The sequence below is a fragment of the Phalacrocorax carbo genome, chromosome 4, assembly GCF_963921805.1.
Source record: "Phalacrocorax carbo chromosome 4, bPhaCar2.1, whole genome shotgun sequence".
Classification (NCBI taxonomy): Eukaryota; Metazoa; Chordata; class Aves; order Suliformes; family Phalacrocoracidae; genus Phalacrocorax; species Phalacrocorax carbo.
The window spans coordinates 52973131-52995351 of NC_087516.1; the positions used below are offsets into that span (position 1 = coordinate 52973131).

A 22221-nucleotide genomic window follows, 5' to 3' on the forward strand; every position below is an offset into this window, starting at 1 on the left:
ATCCTGACACCCTCCCCTTAGATATTTATAGGTATCGATGAAATCCCCCCTCAGCCTTCTCTTCTCCAGGCTGAACAAACCCAAGCCTCTCAACCTTTCCTCATAAGGGAGATGCTCCAGCCCCCTGATCATCTTGGTAGCTCTCTGCTGGGCTTGCTCAAGCAGTTCCATGTCCTTCTTAAACTGGGGGGCCCAAAACTGCACGTAGTACTCCAAATGTGTAACTCAGATTGATTATGTATTAAAAGAAATGTGTCCCAAATGCAATCATTCCTTGTGCACTACATCTTGTGAGCAAGCAGCCAGTGTGGCTTGCTTCAGTAACTTTTATATGTAAACAGCCTTTAAAAACATACTCTACCTTGTCAAAGCCTAATCTAAATGATGTACTGACATGGCTTATTTTGATATGCTGACTTGATTTTAAATTCTCTCTGGATTGGCTGGCCCCAGATGGCCTTTTTGTGTTTTGTTTACTTTTCACTTAGCCATCACGTATTTATTCCCATTAGATGTACAAAGTCAATGGGTTCAGACTAGTTTCACAGCTTAGCTGGCTAATATGGCATAGGGAAAGCACTGAGTGAAGCCAAGCAGCGGGTCAGGAAAAAAGTAATGTGATTCTTGAGGTCTGACATAGAGACCAATGAAACAGAAAATGGGTAAAAGATCTGGCAGAGCAGCTAGAAATGTTTGGGGTTTGGTTTGGGTTGTTTGGGGTTTTTTTCCAGAAAAAACATGATTCGACTGGAAAAATAGAAATTCACTGAAATAGGGAAGGAATTCTTTAGACTGAATTCTGTTTTTAAAAGATTACTTCTGAATAAATGCTGAAATTTTTTATACATCCCATATACTTAAATGAAAAAAAAATCTGGTTTTGTTTTGAATGTGAATGGATAGTAAAATGATACTTTAAAATCTTTTCAATATAACGAGTTGTTTTGTGTTTATCTTAGTCAAACATTTAAAATGGCTTACATGATCTTGCTGTATGAAAGTCTTTGAAGATATGTGAATGTGTTTCATGCTGAGAAAAAGAATCCAAAAAAATCTAGCTGGCATGATCTTGCCCACAATCATGGACAGAGCCCAAACGACAAAGGGGCGTTCATGACGCCTACAGCAACCTGAAGCACGACTGAAACGTGGACTATCTTGAACAGTGATTTTCCACCTGGATAGCCATGCCTACCCTCCTTTGCTTCTCCCAATGTGAATACCTACCTTCCCTCTAAATGGTTGTTTTTACAGCTGAAAGGAAAAACTCAGTGGGGGATTCGGGGTGGAATTTAGCACTGACGGAGGGATGGACGCTTCCTTTGTTCGCTGAAGAGGGACAGGACAGGTTTCCTGCGTGGTGCTGCTTCACTGGTGGCAGCACGTTGTCCTCAGGTCACGGTTTCTTCCATTTCTGCTGAGGTGCGCAGGCAAGGCACTGCAGGGCACCCGTCACAGCGCGCTTCTTGTGCTGACAGCTGTTTGGCACCCAAACCTCACTTTCTTTAAAGAACAGACTGTGCTGAAAGTGCCGCTTTTTTAGGGCCACTGACCTCCTTTTGGACTTGACAGTCCATAGTCTGAGCTCTTCCTCTGTTTTCCGCAGGTGAAACACGGGAACTATGCCTTTGTGTGGGACGCAGCGGTACTGGAGTACGTGGCCATCAATGACGCAGACTGCTCCTTTTACACGGTTGGGAACACTGTGGCCGACAGGGGATACGGGATTGCGCTGCAGCACGGCAGCCCCTACCGAGACGTTTTCTCACAGAGGTAAGGCTTTGGAGAAGGAGGAGCAGGTCCTAAGGGAAGGTCTCTCGCAGCTCTGGACCCTTCTTTTAATTTCCTTTTCTGTGAAGGGCAAATGTCTTGTGCTTGCAATCCACCTCATTTCTCACATAGGCGTTCATTTCCTCAGAGACATAGGATTATTCAGTTTTCTAGAAACTGCATTAAAATACTTCATGTTGCTCTTATTTTAATTGTTCTTGTTTCTTTTGGAAAACATTAGTGAGACAGGCTGAACTTCATTAGCAAGAAAATGAGGAAAGAGTTGATTCATTTGTTTTAGAGGGACAGCACAACTCAACCCTTCTTGTTACAGAAGCCTTTTCTTAAAGAGAAAAAAGTAAACTTGGACACTGATGGGAAAAGTGAAGGGGATGAACAAGAACATTTGATGTTTAAGTGAACACACTCCTATTAGTACCCAAAAGCTTAGATGCTTACCCCAACACTAATCCATCTCTTGGGCTACAAAAGTGACATCTCTAGAGATGCTTCTGGTACTGTATTTCTACTAGGATCAGAAATACTAAATTAGCTGTATGTATTGTGCCTTGGCAGTATTTGTGCTTCACTCTAGCATTGATTCCTAAATCAGGATGTGCATGAAATGTGAAAAACAATCAAATTTTTAAAAACTGTAATATATGAGCTCTGCTTTTAGGAGAAGATGTGGGCTAATCTCATGATCCTTTTTCATTCTGAACCTACTCTTCAACCCAGTCTCTAATGGTTTGTGTTAGAAGCGTGCAACAAAATTTTACAGTTTGCTGTGATGGAATTTCTTTTGTGTGGTTGCCATAATGAACATGAACCATTATGACACACGAATATGCTTCATTCAGGCTATTGCCTTTGCGTTCAGTCCATAGAATGAGGTAGGGGGAAAAAGTAGTCAATAATTAACAATATGCAAATTCAGAGGAATCACTATCTGCTCAGACATACTGCATGAACAGAGAAGGCTTGAATTCATTGAATCTGTTCTATGCTGGGAGCAATTTGGCTGAATTTTGTGCTGGCATAGAAGTAACATACTATGAGAGTTCACAGGATCAATAAAAAAATTTAATTTCAATGAAACATAGACATGCTTTACATAATACAATTAGCATTATAGGCAATTATTTACTGAATAATTCTAATAATTGTAATTGTAATAATTTAATTAGTTTAACTTAATGACCAGGCTGGCTCTGCTAAAAATCTCTGGCTCTGTAATGTTCGGGGTCTCATGCAAAACAAAGAGGTAAAGTTTCTTCCTGTAAACTTTCTAAGAAATGCTTCCAGCTGGTAGAGATCTCAGGTGCTAGTCCAGGTGTTAAGTCATCCTCTTCAGAGCATTACCCATGTAAGCTTGAGTACAGAAATTTTAAGACATGGGGGAGTTTCACAGGCTGTGTTTTTATTATAAATATAGTGAACCTGCCAAGTGGCATGGCATGGCATGGCTCATGCCCGCACAGATGAGCATTCTTCATCCCCCACCACCACTGCTGTCCAAGTCAAGGTGGATGTGTCCAAACCACCCCTTAGGGACTGCTTCTGACATCTTTTATATGCTTGTTATAGTTCTCAGTGCATGGGGGAAACGGTCACAGCTGGTTCTGGTAAACGATTATCTTCTTCATTGCAGTATTTGGTTCCTGGAGAGGCTAGGTTACATCTTCGTCTGAACACACTGCCTTTAGTGACTTCTGGATCATTGGTCTGTGCAGGCCTGACATTTCCAAGTACAATTTTATTTTGGAACAAAATTTCAGCGTTTCAGTGTAACTGTAGGGAAGCAGGAAGAAGCATAAAAATTTGCACATATATAGCGCTTTTTATCTGAGGATCTTCGAAGCAATATTTAAATATTAGCATCTCTCAGTAGAAAGTAACGCCATTTCTATTTAATTCTGAGGGAATCCTTAGCATAAGGAGACTTAAATTAATTCCCAAGGTCAGGTGTTTTCCCTGGTGGAATCAGGGATCATAGGCACACAGATTTCCTCATTTTCCATTTCCTGCTATAGTTATTGGAGTTCAGGTGGATGAAGGAAAGGGATTATCTGTGAGATATTGGGCCACAGGAGGATCTGGATGGATACACAAAACTTAGCACTGATGAGAAAGTAACACATTACATTATCAAGAGTAATGGTTGAAGAAAGAAACTGGAACTTGCTTAGAGTGATGCTACCTACTAGAGAATTTAGAGAGCCTGAGATACATATTCTGAAAATGTGTGTGCTGCCCTTTAAAGTTTTATTTCTGTATTATGAAAGCATATTCTATTGCACTTCTAATCATGTCCATAAATATAGATTTACAGTTTGAAGCTGTGAAACACCATATAAGAAGCAAACACATGAAAGAGAAAGCATGCTTACAAGGTTTTGTTCTAAGAAGCCTTCAGTACTATTCCTTATGATTACTTCCACGTGGTTTTCACAAATCATCCTTACTTTTCTTCCTAATGAAAAAGCTGAACAACCTTCAGCTGCTGCAGCCTGCATGCTAAATAGAGAAGGAAATAAATTTCACTGTATAGGATTAGCAAGTGTACACATGAATATTTCACATTCTTTAAAGCAGTAGGGACCTGGTTTGAAATATATTGGCATTTCTTGATCTTTCCTAAAATAAAATTATTTATGTGAAAATACAGGGTTTCTCTTTTATGAAATTTCCTATAAACCCATAAGCTGCACAGTGTTAAATCCCTAGGGTGCAGCCGTAAAAGGTCTGGCAAGCTTACAGGAGATTTTGGTCTCAGTGCAGGAAGCACGGGCACGAGTTTAAGGCTTTTCATTACCTTTTCTGAACATTCAGGTGATTCCCAGAGAAACAGGAAAAGAGATATAGATGTGTAAACACCCACCCCTCCCCTCCAGCGCTATGGGGCAGGAGTTGCAGTCAGGATAACACTGTGATAAAGTTTAGGCATTTGGGATTTCCAAAAACACTCTATGTTTGGGATGTCTGCTGTGTTGCTCTCCAGGGGATTAACACATGCAAAATACTGTGGTCTTTGGGGACTGCAATGATATTCACCTGCTTTGTGAAGTATTCCAGTCACTATGGGAGTTTAGCCACCACTTAGGCTACTTAAGAAGGACATTAAACCTGCCATTAGTTTGAAATGCTGAGGTGTCATCAAAACACATCCAGGGCTTTGTAAAAATTAAATTGCCTGATGTTATTTCCTCCTGTAACCGATCGTGATGGCATGCCCCTTTATATCACAGGCAGTTTGTGAGGTGCTAAAAAGAAGCCTGAAACAACCGAGAACACCGTGAGAACCAAAGCTGCGGTGATGGTCCTAGTGGCCATGTACCTGCGAGTGGGATGTGGGACCGCAGCTGGTGACCACCTGGCTATCTGGTACCCACCGCGCTGAAGAAGCACGCAAGCTGCAGTGCCCTGAGCACGGTGTGGAGCCAGTGCTGACAGCCACCCTGCTCCCGGCCTCAAACCGCTGCTACCAACTGGTGCCTGTGTATTTTCATGGGATGAGGTCCTACCAGTATGGAATGAGCCTCCAGTTACCAAGGAACCAGAAAGTGAAAATGCTTATATTAGGCTACAGCTAAACTAACACAAAAGGGTCAATATATACTTGATTTCAAATTGATGCAATTAAGCAAGTGTCACATGGGAATGTGCTGCCATTGAGGTACACTTGCTTGCATTGGTTCACATTGCGTTTATATTTTCATAGATGTAACGTGATGCCTATACCCTTCAGAAAGAAGAGTGAGTGCTCACACATATTTGAACTGAAGCAATTTAAAATCAGAATTATTCTTACAAATGCAAGCTTGGGTATAGTGAAATATTAATGGAGAGGGTGCCAAAATGCACACCACTTAGAACTCCGTGCACATTTGCTGGGCTTTCAAAAATTTTATTCCAGCCACACCACAGAAAATGGAACCCTGTTGAGAATTATTCTTTCCAGACCCAAAGAAATATAACATTTTGGGGATGAACAAAATGTTTTTGATGAGAAAAGTTATACCATTCAAAGTGTAATACCAGTATGCCTTCAAAAAAGCGTTTTATGCCGGTACAGTTTAGTGAAGAAGGGCAGCCAACTGAAAGCACTGTAAAGAACCTGGTCTTTGAGATCTTTCTTTTTCACATGCAGAAAATCTCTTCTAGGCCAAAACAAAGACATGGGCAGTAGCGAGTAGTCTGACTGCAGAATGAGATTGGCTTTTTGCTCTATTGGGATGGCAAAGTGGCCAGCTGGGGTCCCACGTAGTGCCTGTGACCACTCTGTCACACCTAACGCTCTCTCTGAAAACAGGAGCTTCAAGTCCATCCTGAAAACAGGTGTGTAGCTGTGGCACAAATAGTATAGAAAATAATCTGGGTTACATTTGAATGATGGTCCTGTCATGGTATCCTGGTGACTTCATTCACGTGTTGCAGATCTTAACAAACATGTCTGGCCATGCCATTAGGCAGCCAGTTGATGTGCTCAGGTAGACTGCTGTCCCCTTATCTTTGCCACTAAGACTTAACCTTCTGGGCACCAGCAGCCTCCAGGCAGAGTGTCAGTTTTCTCTATATATGTATTTTTCTTTCAAGGTAATGACAGGGGATTTAATAATAGGAACTGCCAAATTTCCAAGGAGAGTTTGAAGAGGATCTGTCATTTGGTTCATGAGGAACTGTGTGCTGACACTAAATCTGACACCTGTTAAGAAGTCTTTTCAGCCCTAAACTTTAAAACTTCCATTGCACCCCTGGGAGGTATAAATATAATTGCAAGCTCTTTTCAGAGTATTTCATAGGATGTCTGTGCTTCCTGCAGTGCAGCAGCAATGGCCCAGGCGCTGCCCTGGTGGCTGGCTTTTGGTGGGGGTCAAGGAGGGGGTGGCAGCAAAGTGCTCGGATCCCGCTCATGTCCCTGCTTCCTCTGCTGCCTGACTCTTCTTCTGCACTACAGTCCTGGCCACACAGCGCGTTAGAGGCAGAGGGAGAGAAGCACTAATTTCATACTCATCAGAAGCCAGCAGTCAGCTTTTCGCTGAAGTAACTAGAAGCTGCCAACCCCCAGTACCGCTGAATAATCAAGCTGTAATTATTTTGCATTCCTCATATCCCAAGAGCATCCACATGCATTCTGCCCCAAAGATGTCACTTTTAAATAAAAGGAAACAGTGACAAATAGGGGGAAAAAAAGGCAAGGCTGCCCTCAGAGTCCACAGGGTGGGATTCTTGCTTCTTGTTCATCAACTGTGTGTCCTCAAATGGCACCCACCCCAGCCAAGCACAAGCTTGCAGATAAAGTTGTCTGTGTACCGAAAGAATAGGCAGCAGTTGCATAACTCCTGGTGGTCATCTGTGAGAGGTGCACTATGCAATAGCATGTCTGGAAGGTGCAACTACCACACAGCTTCCTCAGAAACCTCAGACTGAATTTGGCGTAAATCACAAAAGGTTGCAAAGAATGTGTTGCAGCTAGAGAAGCCAGTCACTTCTTTCTGCCCTGGGGGAGAAAGAAATTGAGATTTATAATGATTTCCCCATGGCAAGCCAAGAGGCAAACTGTCTTGGTAAAGACACCCCTCTAGCAGTAAGTGTTGCACTTTCAGATGCCCAAACTTTTGGAGACAAAGAGGAGAGCCATCAGGTAGCATTTCAGACTCCCCCATTAGGAAATCATTAGGGATATGCTTTAAAAAAATGGTATGGATTTTCTCTTGTCCTTTTTTATCTCATCAGCAAAACCCTGAGTTTTAGAAAGTTCCAGCCCTGAGTCATAAATGTGTGTTCTTCCTGTCTCCTCTCTATTAATTGTCTCTCCTCTCCTTAGCTTTTCGTTCTGTGTCTTGGAGGTCACTGATGTCCAAAGACTCCAGCACAAGGAAAATTACTTCCTTCCTGACTACCTTGATTTCTTTTTCTGAGTCTGCTACTATGTGCCCACTTCTTTGAGGAGATCCTCCCCTCCTCTTTTTTGGGTGTTGTGGTTTTTTTGTTTTCTTTTTTTTTTTTTTTATGAAAACCCAAGAAAGTGTCCCTTACTCTGATTTATCTTTTACCAACTATGGGGAAAATAAGACTTTTGGATTACATCCTAACCCTGCAGAGAACTGACCATAATGATCTAAATGGATTTTTCTTTGTTAAATACAGTGAGCATCCACAGAACAGTGGATGTTTTAGTAAGAGCTCAGCTTTGCTTTGCCTCAGTTATTTGTTTAGAATAGAAATACTATTATGAGCTGTATCTATAGCATTCTGAAAAGTACAGCAGAGAAACTAGTAAAATCCCCTCACAAAGAACTTTTTTCTTATTATTCCAGAAAATTAGAAAACTCTGCAGATTAGGAGAATTATTGGACTTGAAGCAAACTCTTGAATTTAAATAGAAAACTTAAATTCTTAGAGGCTGCCCTTAGATCATGTCACAAGTTCATATAACTGAAATTACATTAGTGAGAGGAAAAAAAAAATATCTAATTCCAGACTTCTGAGCAATCTGACATGAGCATCCACTTTTAATTGATTCAGATACAGTCACTGTTAATAAAAGCCTTAGCTTCAGAGTAGCACATAATAACAAGATAGTTTCTCAGATAACCGGGATACTAAACAAAAAACCCTGTAGTAACACACCAATGTAATATTTTTCAACCATCCAAAATAACACAGGCTATCCTTATTTTTGGCTGTCTATATTAGACTCGTAGTGGTGAAACTGGGAATCGCATCAGGCCCTAGGTCTCAAAACACATCCACCTTCCTTTTTCCTGACCCAAGTCCTCCAGGATAAATTGCAATTGGCCTTGGTGCCAGGGAAACTCACCTTGTGGAAGTGCTGCTCAGATAGCCAGCCGTCTGCCCCGGCGGAGCCACAGGGTGGTCGCATTCTGCACCGCTCACTCCCAGGCCACTGAAGCCGGGTGAAAGACCTGTAACTTCACAGGGATTATAAGAAAACATGTAGCTTCATTCTGATTTAGAAATATGGCATCCATTACTTCATATAAAGCCCTAGCAAAAAGCTTTTGTTCCACCACTACGCTCTCTTCTTTTTTTGACCAAGCCCACGACCATCTGATCAAGCTTGGCATTTTCTGTAATCCTCTACGAGCACATTGCTAATAGCTTCCCCCAAGGACCAGATGGTCTGACGTTGTCCCTTTGCATTCTACTCCACTAGCTGCCTAACGCAGAGCTGCAAGTTTTGAAAATTCCTGCACAGTCATCAGAAGTGTTTCCAGGCTTTATTATCCCTTCGCATCTCACTTGCCAGCCGGGGCTGCGGGCTGTAGGGCTGCAGAGAAGCTGTGCGCCCACACATCACGTCCCTGCTCATGAGAGCAGGAAAAGTGGTTTTATTGGTTCCTGATAGTGTGCATCTGCTGCCTGCAGGTCTCACACTAGAGTCATGATTAGAAGTTGAAAGAGGTGGAGATGCCTACAGAAACACAGACTTCAGCAACTTTTTAATATGCTGTAATATTAACCGATGGGGTGGGTTAAAAGCCTCTGCAGCAGGTGTGAAGTTTACAACAAGCACATAATGGGAAATTAATTAATGCAAACTTATAAAGGCAGCGAGCAGATTAGTGGGCTTTTTAAATATACCACAACGTTAATTGATGGGTTAAGTTAAAGGATCCTGAAGTAGCAACACTGAGATGAAGCATGAGAAAGAAAATCATAAGCGAAAGGCATTAGATCTTCTTGCCTTCATACAGCATAGAGCTATGAGAATCAGAGAGCTTTCTGCTGGCTTTGTCACGGGAAGGCACCTCTGCATACAAACAATGCTGTGGTGAAGGAGTTGCTGCGCACTGGAAAAGAGGTGCCATGGAAAAGCCAGCTTCATGCCTTCTCTTTTTCCTAATTGCGTTCAGAAAGGGCACTGCATTTAAAGTTTCAGAACAGCAAGCTAGGTAAGCTGTTTATGTGTATTAATTCCACATCATTACCCATGAACCACCCCAAATAAAAGAGTCTAATTGTACTGTGTTAAATCGCCAATAGATATCGCTTTGCAAGCTATTTCCTCCTACTTTCTATCCGCTTCTCTAGCCTTAGGCACCTCAGACCTGGTGTGCAAAATGACCAGATATTACCCAGTGACGTGTGTGCAGTACAGCCAGTGGAAGCAGTGTTGCTCATCCAACTATACAGAAGCAATGTTTCTTGTAAGCTGAGTTGTTTGTGTGTTTTAAAGTTTTATAGAGTGAGTAAGTTCATGGCTACAGAATTTGAAGCTGCTTGGTTATAAATCTGATGACAGTAGAGCTAAAAGTCTTAGCGAGTGGCTTCCCTCCAAGAACTTGCCTTTTCATGAATTCTTAAAGAAGAGATTAGGTTTACAGTTAATGCACACTTTCCTGTAGTACATTTTTTGATTTCTGGCTATCTTCTCTTATATTTGTGTGTGTCAGTCTCAAGACAAGCAGGTTTAACTACTCACTCTGACGCAGTTGGGCAGCAGCACCGGCTTTAAAGTGGGGTGGAAAGTGAGTGCAAAGCTTTCCCTGCAAATAGGAAGGATCCAGCCACGCAGCTGTCTTGACAAGTGAACCATAATAACCACAAATAAGGGTTTAGCTCGCCTACCCCATACCAGTATTACCTGCCAAAGGTTCCTGCCTCTTGACCTAAGTTGCTCAAAACACGGGTCAACCTATTTCAGTTAAAATGAGCAAGAGTAGCAAAACAGGAGGGAATAATATATCTTACCTCACCTCTTTTGTTGGCTTAAAAGGTAATTAACCTTTAGCTGGACCATAAAGCTAGTCTTCAGCTGGTGCTGTTTTCCAGATAAAAATGAAAGGCTTTTGCCTGAAAATAAAGCTTGTTTTCAAAGCTGAAATATGCTCTGGTAAATAGTGAACGTGATGGTATGACAACTTGGGGGATTTATCCATACCTGAGCTAAGAATTTTGCTCCTGTCCAAGAAACTCTTGCATCAGGGGCTGCCTCAGCCTGCAGAGATTTCCCCTGCCATAAAACACCTACATGCTGTTTGGCACCCATCCTTGAATCGTCAGTAGGGGAAGGAAGGTGCTAGCCTTGCTTGATGACTTCAGTCAAGTTTGGAGGTAGGGAAAGGAAAAAAGAGTTTGTGGAAAGTCTCCAGAATGCAGAGCCGAGGAAGAGTGGTAGCAAGGTTTGTAGCAGAGCTGTCTTCCCTTGCTGAAACAGGATGCAAGGAAACAGAAAGCTGGTTGCAGGGACAGAGGGAGCGAGAGGAGAGGCACCAAGGAGAAGGAGGACCTGGGTGCTTGTGAATGATTATGGGGTGGTGAATAAATGGAGCCTTCCTTGTTGCTCAGCTCCATTCAGGGTGGAGATTAGCAAAGAGAGAAATCTAAGGAAACTACCCAGAGAAGCTTTCTGCTGTGTCTCAGGGGAAGCCTGTGGGGTAGGTTGTTCCCCAGAGCAATTAGGTGGAAACTGGGAGGAGCAGTCAGACAGCGTCCCCAGCAGGGTGGCCAGTATGTCTAAGCGCTGTGGTTAGGGATGATTGGATTAGTTGAAAGGTGAAGATGGGATGGAGAAGCCTTTACTCTCTGAATGCATGGGACCTCAGTAGGCTTGAGGAAAAAAAGCTCTGGGGATGAGGTCTCACAAGGTCTTAAGGACCTTTGTCCAAACCCCAAAGAAGACTTGGTGGTGGCAAGGAAACCAAGGCAGGAAGCTTGTGTCAAGATTTTTGTCTGGCATGGGGTGAACAGTAAGTGGCTTTGGAAAACTTCTGTGCTGTGTGGTTCAGCTACCATGTAGCCTGGCTGGGCTGCACCGTGTACCAAAGCCCCTGAAGCTGTGAGTCATGGGAGGTGGGCACGTAGGCACCTGGCATGTGCATCTAGCTACCCTGGTGCTGCAGGCATTACAGAGCCTCTGTCCAAGCCGGGCAGAGAAGCAGTGCGGCTGCAGCTTGTCCTGGCATGAGCACAACAAGGAGCAAGAGGTGGCAGCGCATCAAACCCCAGGCACAGGCAGCAGATGTGCTTAACTGGGTTGTGCCAGTCGGATCCAAACTTCCCTTGAAATATTTCAGACTTAGTCCCTAGCATCGGCCTGGTTCAGAATGGGCTCCCAAAAAAGCTTACCTTGCCTCTGCAGTTTTTTGAGGGGTCAAAACAGATGGAAGCATTTGCTAACATGAAACAGTTGGATATATTTGGGATTCCTGTTTGCACAACGTGTTTTGTTTGCTGCATTAGTGCCAGTAGGGTTAGGTTAGCCCAAAATAAAGCAGGGCCATGATCCCAGGTGTCATAGCGCTGATAACTTTATAAAAAACGAGTGGCTTTCCAGACCCAGGTTTCGTACATAAACATGGCTTCATTCTGCTTTATGACTATGTGCAAGCAGAAAAAAAGGATGATATGGCTGAGGAAAAATTGTGCTTGCCACTTTATTGATAAAACACTTTTGCAAAGTGCATTTAGTAATTCGCCATTGTAACCGCCTGCGTGCAGAGCTTTCAGTGCAGAACTCTGACACTGTATTTAGTTCATACTTTGACTGCTCAGCTAAAACTTCCATTTGTATGCATTTATGCTGCTTCACGCATTATGTTATCAGTCACTTTCAATATTTCAAAGTCACAGTAGTCCTTTTCTGACATACATTTGTCAGAATGAACTGCCTTGATTGCTGTTATTACAGACTGCAGTTCCCGACTAAGGGAAAAGTCGTATCTAGAACCAGAATATTGAAATTGCTCAATAAAATAATAGATAAAACAGAATAAAATTAGACTAAATGAACAGAAATAGATGCTTTAAATGACCTGCCAAAAATATTTCTTTAAAAAGGAGGAGGGGCAGGCAAGATGGGATTTATAATCCCACACAACAAAATTAATCAGGAAAAATCTAATTTTTAAAGTTCATATGCAAGGTATTGAAAATTGCTCTTTTCCGCTGCCTGGTAGTGAGTCAGTAAAGTATGTCTTACTTGGACTTTCTCTTAATCAAATACTTTATCATATTCCTCTAATGATCACTCTCAATAGAAGGATTTTAATCATCAGTCCATTATAGTCACAGCACAATATAATGAGGGGCTTTGGCCTAGCCTGAGAGGGTGCTTACACTCCTGATTAAGTCCTAGTGGTAATAATTTATCATAGCACATGAGCACGTCTCTCTCTCTCTCTCACATGTGCTTAATAGCATGCAGGGGCTTTGCCAGTTCACTTTAAAAGCCCTTACAGTTTAGGACTGAACCCAGGGGGAAGCACACTTGTTTGGAAAGGTAATGATCCTTTTATGCTTATTGTAATTTAAAAATTTTTTTCCTTACATTCGCTACTGTTTTCTTCAGCTGAAAGAATAGTTTGACAATAGGCAAATTTCCAAAGCAGTAAAGAAAAGCTGCCACTTAATTACCTTGCTTTGTAGATAACTGCATACTACAGCTGCTCCCACCAAAGCAGAAATTTCAACTAGTAATAAGCATGAAAGTGCAAAATAACTTTACTGGATGCAGTTTCATACATGGGATGCCTAAACATCACCAAAGAGATCATCAGTGTCTCCAAAGATAGCAGATTCCTATAGGAAGCCCATAATACAGATAAGCTGTTGTTTTGGGTTTGGGGTTTTCTTAATTAAAAATTCAAATGTTTCAGTTGAAAAAAAAAACCCAAACAAACTCCATTATAGTAATATTTGAAGAGAAAAGTAGTAGAGTAGTAAGCACGGATTTGCAGCATTGAGAGTAGGGATTAGAAGTGTCTGAGCCAGGACTGAATTCTTTTGGCTGTGCTTGGGCTATTCCTAGAGCAGCATGTGAGAGGAAGCGTGCAGAACAGAGCCTTGAGTTAGCTCAGAAGTATGCACCCTGTTTTTAATATTGTTTAGCTGTATTAATTTCCTTGGGTTTGGAGGGAATTTAGTTCATTAGCATTGGAACTTCAGATCATGGAATTATGCCAGATTTATACTGGTTTAGCTGACAGGAAAATTTAATGCTATAAATATGCCTTTGGCAAAATTTAGATGTAAGGCTTAAGATTAACATCCCCATGAAACAGGGAATTTATGTTCATTTCTATTTTTTTGCCTGTGAAGTACCATGCAAAGCTACAGAAATGTGTCAGCTCTGACACTCACACTTGTGCAGTGATCAGGGCTTTGAAGAAGCCATCAGGGTTCACCCGTAGCATCAAATTCCCTTGCATTCTTCTACCATTTTACATAAATCTGGAGAAAAGCATAAAATTCATAGAACGACACATGCAAGGTAACTCCACAAAGCGCTTGGCCAGTTAGCAAACCGTTGTTTCCCCCACCACCCTTTCTCTGCCCATTTTCCCAGCTTTTCCTTCTTTATTCCTAGTGCAGACCACATGGCTTAACTGTTTACTTGCCGGTCTGCAGTGGGGCCCCTTGGCAAGAAGCCCTGGGAGGGTACAAGGGAGCAGCCCCCGGCGTGGCTGGGCAAGGTCTAGGCCCGGGAGGTGCAGAGAAGGCTGTAAGCGTTTGCCCCCTTGGGCTGGTGGTCTCAAACCCACCTCAAAAACAAAACTGGTGTTTGGGATCAGTACTGTTGTTTGTTGTTAAGGATAGAGGATTTTTTTTATTTCCTTTTTTTCTCAATTTCTAGGAAGTGTCAGTGATTTGTCTGTTCATTCGGCTGAGCTGACATCATCTTTTTGCTTGTGTTTGAAATAAAGCCTGGGTAAGCAACCCTCGCCAGAAGACTTCTGTCCCAGGCTGGCAGGACTGGGAGCAGGCCATGCTGTGCTCCTTTCAGCCTGTTGCAATTCAAGATGATTCCCACAGTGCTGCATTTCAGGTTCAATTCTGAAGATTTGCTTGCTCACAGAGAAGCTTTCTCATCCCCCACAGGCACTTGGATACACACTAGTACCTTTTTCCAAAGTGAGGAAAAAGTAGAGATGCCAGCCCTTCATCTTGGCTAGGCAACGATAAGCTCCTTGCTAAAATTTTTTAAATGTTACAGCCCTTTAGATCACTAATATACATCTAGCCTTTCCTTTACAGCTGGGATTATCACAGGGCTGAATCTTAATAGTTATGGTGCAGGTTATCTCTGTGTAAATAGCACAGTATCTTTATTCTGCAGGAGAAATTCTGCAGGTCTGCACTGATATATTGATCTGGATAAACAGGATAATTTATTCCTATCTGGAGCACCTTCTTAAAGTTCAGTTTGTGATGCTTGCAGGTAAAACTGATGATTTACTGTTTGTGGATATGGCAATATAGCTAGTGTGCTGCCTACAAACCAGTATTTTTCTCTGTAGGCCTGACATTGGACTTCATGAGCCTCTTGCTATACTGCCAGCACTCATGTAAACATTGCATCTGGGCAAGGAAGTTCCTTATTTCTGTCTGCTTTTCTTTTTGGCAGTCTGCACCGCCTTCATGTGGGGCATTAGTGGTGCTTGCCTTGAACCACAGTGCTTTGACAGCAGAGTTGCAGGAAGCTTTCCTGGCAACATTTGCTCTTCTAGAGAATTGTTTCCTGGCTGGAGGTTTATTATGCACTCTGAACTTGAGCTTTCTTTCAAATAAATTTCAGCTGGTTTTGGCAAAATGGAGTAATTTGTGACTGAAGGAGGAAATAGTATGATATTCAGGGATTTATTTTTTTTTAAATCAAAATAGGGAAAAAATTACAAAATTATGAAGCAATTGCTCAAGGCCTTGTCAATCAGAACTGCTGCTCTTAGCACACCATTTCTCCTGCGTTACCCTGTCTGCCCCAGGATAACAATGTAGTTAGCTAAATTAACTGGTATTAGCTAGATATTTAAATGTCATTAGAAATTCTTAAACTGAAATCTTTCTGAAGTTGAAAGTAGAAACCCATTATTTGATAGAAAGAAATAGAAAAGGATACTTACAATAATTCCAGAATCAGTCATCATAAAACAAGGAAACTCTGAATTAAGGTTCCACATCAAAGAAACCTGAAGGTAAGGAATGCAATTAATTCAGTCAGCCAACTCCACATCAGCCCTATAATGATGCCATGCAGTTAACCTGTGCTTATAATTACAGCACATCCTTAGTTATGAGAACTTCAGTAGATAAAAACAAGTGTGCTGATTTCTTTTCAATTTTGTAAGAACATTAGATTTTTGCCTTCAGATGATTATGGATGGGAAGGCCAGTAAGCTAAAAGCTTAGGAAGTTGAAAATGCATGGGAGGAGGGTGCCTAATCCTGATTTGTGCTCTGAAAATCTTTCTCCAGCGTTTCCTACATCAATGTGAGATCCTTTGTGGACCAGGATGCTGTACCAGGTGTTGTAATGGCTTTTCCAGCTCTACTCTCTGCAAATCTGTTCACTTCAATTTAAACCACTCTTCCCCTGCTGTTGGCCTGCTGCCTTTCTCCTCCAAGCTTAGAGTTTGCTCCTTTGCAGCGTCTCTCCATCCTCTCCAGGGCAGTTAGGTCATCCTCAGCAGAATATGTGAATGCTCCAGCCTGGGACATGGATAGCCCCAGGACGCCTGGGGGATCCTCCAGATTGCTCACTGTCCATACCATAAACCCACAACTAACCTCCTGTGATCTGTTCTCCCTCATTACACTGCTAACTGAATTTTGCTAGCGGTATTGTCTTTCATATTCTTGGGACCAGCATCAGTTGTCATGGCAATTACTGTCAGACGGTTGCAGCTTGTATGCTTAGGAAAGGATTGAAAAGCTGATGGCCAGAAGTAGCAGTTCAAAGAAGCATAAAATATCAGTTGCTATTACTGCTTAGTGACCAAAAGGTTTGGGGCTGTAGCAGTTGGTAAATAGTTCGACTCCAATCAATATCCTGTGTACCTTTCACACTAGCTTCTAGATGAGTGTTATTGGTTTGGTTTTTAATACTCACAATGACATTTGAAATGACTCATGAAAGAAATGGGTCATTCTCTATGAAGTCATTCTTCAAATCACTATGGTAATCATACATCTGCCCATCCTGTGTATGGTTTGGCCATTTTATACTAGGATACAGTTTACAAAGGAGCCTTAGGACACAACTGGAAAAACATGGAATCTCGTTAATGTCCTTTAGCCTCTCCATGTTGTTTAGCCCCAGCTTCCCTGATGTTCTAGGGAAGAAAGACTGCAGAAGTGGAGGCTAACTGTAAGTCTCCCCTCATCTGACCATGTTACATTGTGGGTTGGACCCACAGGCTGGTGTTTCCACCTCAGTGCTTTTGAACACTGGGCCTGCCTATTGACACTTCTAACATGGGTGTATTGGTTTCGTTATTATTTTTTATGAAGCAGAGGCAGAACTATGTCTGAAAACTTCTTCGCATAAGCTTGAAGAAGATCCACGCATGATAACAGCATGCCATTACTGCTAACTGAATCACAGATTATTTTCACCAGAAAGTAAACACAAAATAGAAGGCTTCATACCCTCAACTACTAAACCTCTCATACCCTCAACTACTAAACCTGTCCACCCACTAAATTTTGCCCATGGTAATTTTGTCTGTATTGACTAAGGAAGTCGAAATCCTTGTAAATAGACATAAGTTGATAGACAAAATGCAAGAAAAAGAAAATTATGTAAACATGCCAGGTTCTCATAAGAGTAATCTATCAATGCTCTTTTTTGTAAAACAATGACAGAGAAAATTAGCAGAGTGGGGCCTTGAAGCAGTATTACAATATATACCTATTCAAATAAGCTCTCCTGGGATCTTCTTTTCTTAAAATAAAACAACCCTTTCCATGCAAAACAAGTCTGGGAAGGAGAAGTGTGTATTAAATTTGGTCAGTCTGTAGCTCCAGAGACATGACCAAATTCATTTCTGTCAAAATTTGGAGAAAATGCTTCACAGCCCTTTAAGTCAGATAGACCTAATAGGACAAAATTATGTCTCTGGCACATCTTGGTATGAATTTGCTATTTTCCTGAGCAACTTGACACAAACAGAGACGTTTTGAAATATCCCAGGCTGCTTGATGGTCGGTTTATGTTTAGACAAATAGAAGGATCTTTAGCTTATTGATTGACAAAAGTCTGGTCAAGAGTTGTCTACCTCTCTATTAAGAGTCTGGCTTTCATAGTGGAGGGAAAAGAGGAGTCTCTGCACACAGGTTGTCACATACATGTTTCGGCTTTGCTGCAGGGAGGCTCTGTCAAATGCCTGCTGAACAGCTAGTTTTCCAGCACCTTTCTTAACCACATGCCTTGGAAAACAACAAAGGCTTTTGCCGCACATTGGGTAGTGTTTTAAAACCTCTCAACAGGGGATGTATCAATATTGATCTTGTGCCGGAGACCGCATTTCTTGATGCTTCACTCTTTTGTAATGAACCCCTTGAAAGGAAAAAATGGGCTAATAATACCGATTTCACCAGGATCTCAGGGGAATGGAAGCAGGTTTCTTGTCACACTTGAGCTGACAGTTTTCTGATTGATGGCATTTATGGGAAGTTGAAAGAGGATTAAAGCCTCATGATGCCGGTTTATTTCAAGAACATGACATGTTCAATATGATAATAAAGTGGGAATTTTTCTTCTGTGGCTTTTATGGGCTTGGGGTTGTTTAGGATGAAATCACAGAAAAAGCGATGGCTGAAGTCAAATGTGTTTCTGAGGCGGTCCGACGCAAGGTGACAGAAGCCATTATAAAACCCTTGGCAGTTTTTTTTTGCTACAGGGAACTTCACAGCAAAGCCAAAGGGAAACTGTAATGATTCATTTCACGTGGGAGGCCAAAACTTTTAACAGTGTTGGAGGGCATTTTGCTTTAATTTCATAGTTGTGCTGGCATTGAGTATCAAGGCTTATTATCAGCAAAAGGCACTAAGAGATAGTGATTTGAGATTACAGATATGTAGAGGGCTGGTGAAGCGAGAGTTAATTTTATACTCCTTTGTGGACATGTAATGAGTGAGAGGAAGGAAAGTATTTCCCAGTATCACATGTCAGCACAAAGAGTGTAAAATCCTCAAGAGAAAGGAGAGGTGTTCCCTGAACCATCCATCCATCAAACACTTGGATTCAACCTTCAGCTCACTAGTGTGTTTTACCCACTAATGATAAAGCCAAAGTAATAGTGTTATAAGCCTCAGTACTAAAAGTAGATTGCTGTAAATAAATCTCTGCTGGACCAGGAAGCCTGAAGTTAAATTTTGAGTAGAGTCTTCAGGGTCTCACCAGAGTGAAGTAATCATTATTAATATTCCCCTGCAGAGCTCTGAAATAACTTTGCATTTACTTACCTATTTATATGCTAACTTATAATAACGTTTTAAGTAAGTTTTGTCAGCATTAATAAAGTTAATGGTTCATTACTATTATATAGCTATTTTTATTTAGAAAGACCACTTACTCTAGGCCATTGCAAGCTAAACTGTTTCCAAAAGCCAGCTATCTGCAGCTGTGTACCGCACACGGGTCTCCAGAGGTTACTTTACCTTAGGTTCTCCAAATTGCCTCTGATGTGGTCTTTGGGCAGAGATCCCTCTCATGTTTTTGCTATACAGGGAGTTAGGTTTGGGGTTTGCAGCTGGGCAAGCTGGGTGCCCCATACCAGGTTTCCCAGGCAGGCCTGCCAGTGGGGAGGACCAAGGAGCACTGGCAGGAGGAGGGCAGAGCAGAGAAGGGAAGGAGTGATGAGATGAGAAGTCTGGTGTCCTTCATCTACCACGTGTCCCCCTTACCATTGGGGGAGCACCAATGGGGCATGCCAAAACCCATTACTGTTGCACCAGGGTGCTGGTTTTGGATCTGCAGTCCAAGATCTTCATTTGTCTGATAGACGACCCAAGTGACAAAGCTACAGACAATTTGCTTTATTGCTGCTGACCATAGGAATCAAAGGGATCTGCTGGGTCACCGAATCCATTATCCTGCTATGATAGGCAAGCATACCATATGAGTCCTTTCATAACTTGATCAAGTGCCATCTCAACACCAATCTGGGGGATTTTTGTTCACTTGAGTGTTTACCCCTGGGAGGTCTGTTGTTTTTCTGGTTCTGTTCCTGCTGGCAAGCTTTTCCTCCTTCATGTTTCTCCCAGGGCATTCTTCACAGTCAAGATTTCTTCATAGACAGTGTGTAGCTGTTTGCTTTTGTTAACATGGGCTTTTCCATCATATTGTCTTTCTCTGTCGCTCTTTGTCCCTTCACTCACTCTCAGTTTTCCTCTTTTCCGTGCAAGTCAGAAAGGCTTTTATTCTCCTGAGATAAGGTCTCTGTTCTCCTGTTCATCCCTGTATCTCATATCTGCACCAGTTCTGGCTTCCTGGAGGTGGGCAAGGACAGTTGTCCAGAGTGCATCAGATGAGATCACCCCTGTACAATTTGAATCAGAAATACCTTGTTTGGCATAGTCTGGTACAGTATTTGCCTCTTTCACAACTTCGTTGTGCTGATGGTTGTTAGTCACTATTACACCCCAACCTTTGCTGTCCTCATTCATGTCCAAGTGATGAATTCCCAGCTCATATGGTATACTGTTCCTCACCAGCTGTGCACTCCAACCCTCAACATGGTAAATAATTTTTACTGAAACCTCAGTAAAAATGATAAATATAGGATATGGGAGACAACCGCAAGACAAAAGGCAGCAAACCTTTAATCAGGAAATAAATTTATATTACTGTTATTTCTGTGTTTATAAGTTGTATTTCAAAGAAAGAAAAAAAACTTTTGAAGAAACTCTTGTCAGGTTTTGAGTTTGAATGATAAATAAGGAAGTAATTTTCAGATGGAGGTATCACTCCATGGCAAACTGACTTCAGTGTCTGTAAAATTCATAGAGGTAATTACTATTGCCAGGCTACATCAATTTTTTGGGGACTGCTGCCTCTTTTTTTTTCTTCTTTTTTTTTTCCTTCTTTTTTTTTTGGTGTTTTTTTTTTTGTTTTTGGCAGGGGAGCAGTAGTTTGGCTCTGAAACTGAAAATGGCCTTTGGTAGAAAAATCCCGATCATGTCATTTAGTAGCAATGCAGTAATAACAGTTTGTTCATCTGTGTAGGAAAGGGCCTCATGTGAATGTGTTACTGTAGTTCAAAAAAAAAACCCACCCTTTATTTGGTTATTCTTTGGGGTTTTTTTAAGAGAGAGCTCAGTTCCATTCACTTTTCTCACACCCACACTCCTTCAGCATAAAGAGAATAGTAGCACAGAATAAAATGCCATTGTTGTAAACTAAAGCTTACAGTTCTTCCAAGCAAGTCTCTATTCTTTGCAAACCTGGAGAATAATAAATGCAGATTGCATCAGAGATGTAGCTGATGATAATAACACAGTGCTTGGTCTCTGATTATTCATTGTAGTAGGACAATTACAAGAATCTTGAATTTTTCTATGGTGCTATTGAGATTTACTACACTTCATTGCAAAAAAATGCAGGACAGCCTTGGTGAAAGTAGAACAAAGTATATTTTTCTCTTTTTCTTATAGTCAGAAGTAGTATTTGTGATTGCCACCAAGAACCTGGTTTCATACAAGAGCTGTGAGATGAAAAACATGAATTGCCTCAGTGCTCCTCACCTGGGTCCTGAACCTTTTAGCAAAACTAGACTTGCTTTTGAGTCTCCAGCAAAAGTCAGACTCTGGTGCATTTCCTGTGGATTGAAATTTTATTGCGAGCATTTTGCACTAGAACTAGTGTTGTCTCTGCTTGATAGATAAATTCATTATGCTTTCTGATGGTTTTTTACATGTTAAATAATATCTAAAATACTGTTGTTATTTGACACGGTTGAGCTATTGGAAAGTAATAAATAGAGTCAAAGGCACTTTCTTCCCTAAACACTTTCTTTGGATCGACAACTGCATGTTTTCATTCCAATAATTGGAAGTTTTCGATGAAGGTATACTGCTCTGTCTGTAGGAGAGATTTGATCTGTCATTGAGACATAGTTCATTTTTGGCTAGTACTAGTAAAAGTAATTGCAATGTCAGTTCTGTACCTGAATTACTTGTGATAGATATACTTCTGGATTAGGCAGACTGCACTCCGTAATAATGAGAAACGTCAGGTTTTGGTTAAAAAATGAGCAGTGAAAAATCTCTGCAGGTTATTATCACTTTGAGGGATTGTGGTTCCTCTCCATTATTCCCTCCACTATTGTTGAATTGTCCAATTTAAGTGAATAACAGTGCATTCTTTCTAGAAACTGTTGGTGGGAGCCAAGGAAATAAAACGTAACAGAGGGATCTACTACAAAAAGGATACCTGTATATAATAGCCATTGGCAAAGTTGGGAGACAATAGCCAGGAATCAAATTCACAAAATGCAGAGGGTTTTTTGTTTTGTTTTTCAAAAGTCTGAGCCACATACACTGAGCAACACAGTCCTACTAGAAATGCTTGTATCACAGGTCGGATGCCTTCTGCCTTCATTAAAACTCATAAAGCTGCTCTGTAAATCTTTCGTAATCATGCACGAGTAATTATGGAAAGCATTTAGCTTCATGTGTTGTCACATCTGTAAAAAGGAGAGCTGTG

The 22221-nt window shown here is 41.5% G+C and overlaps 1 protein-coding gene across 1 annotated transcript in view; it reads left to right on the top strand.

Annotated features, from left to right (window-relative positions):
- GRID2 (glutamate ionotropic receptor delta type subunit 2) overlaps window positions 1-22221 on the top strand; it is a 743546-nt gene that overhangs the window by 670370 nt on the left and 50955 nt on the right. The window contains exon 14 of the mRNA XM_064449954.1: window positions 1607-1773. Coding sequence (XP_064306024.1) covers window positions 1607-1773 — 167 coding nt within the window. The remainder of the gene's footprint in view (window positions 1-1606; window positions 1774-22221) is intronic.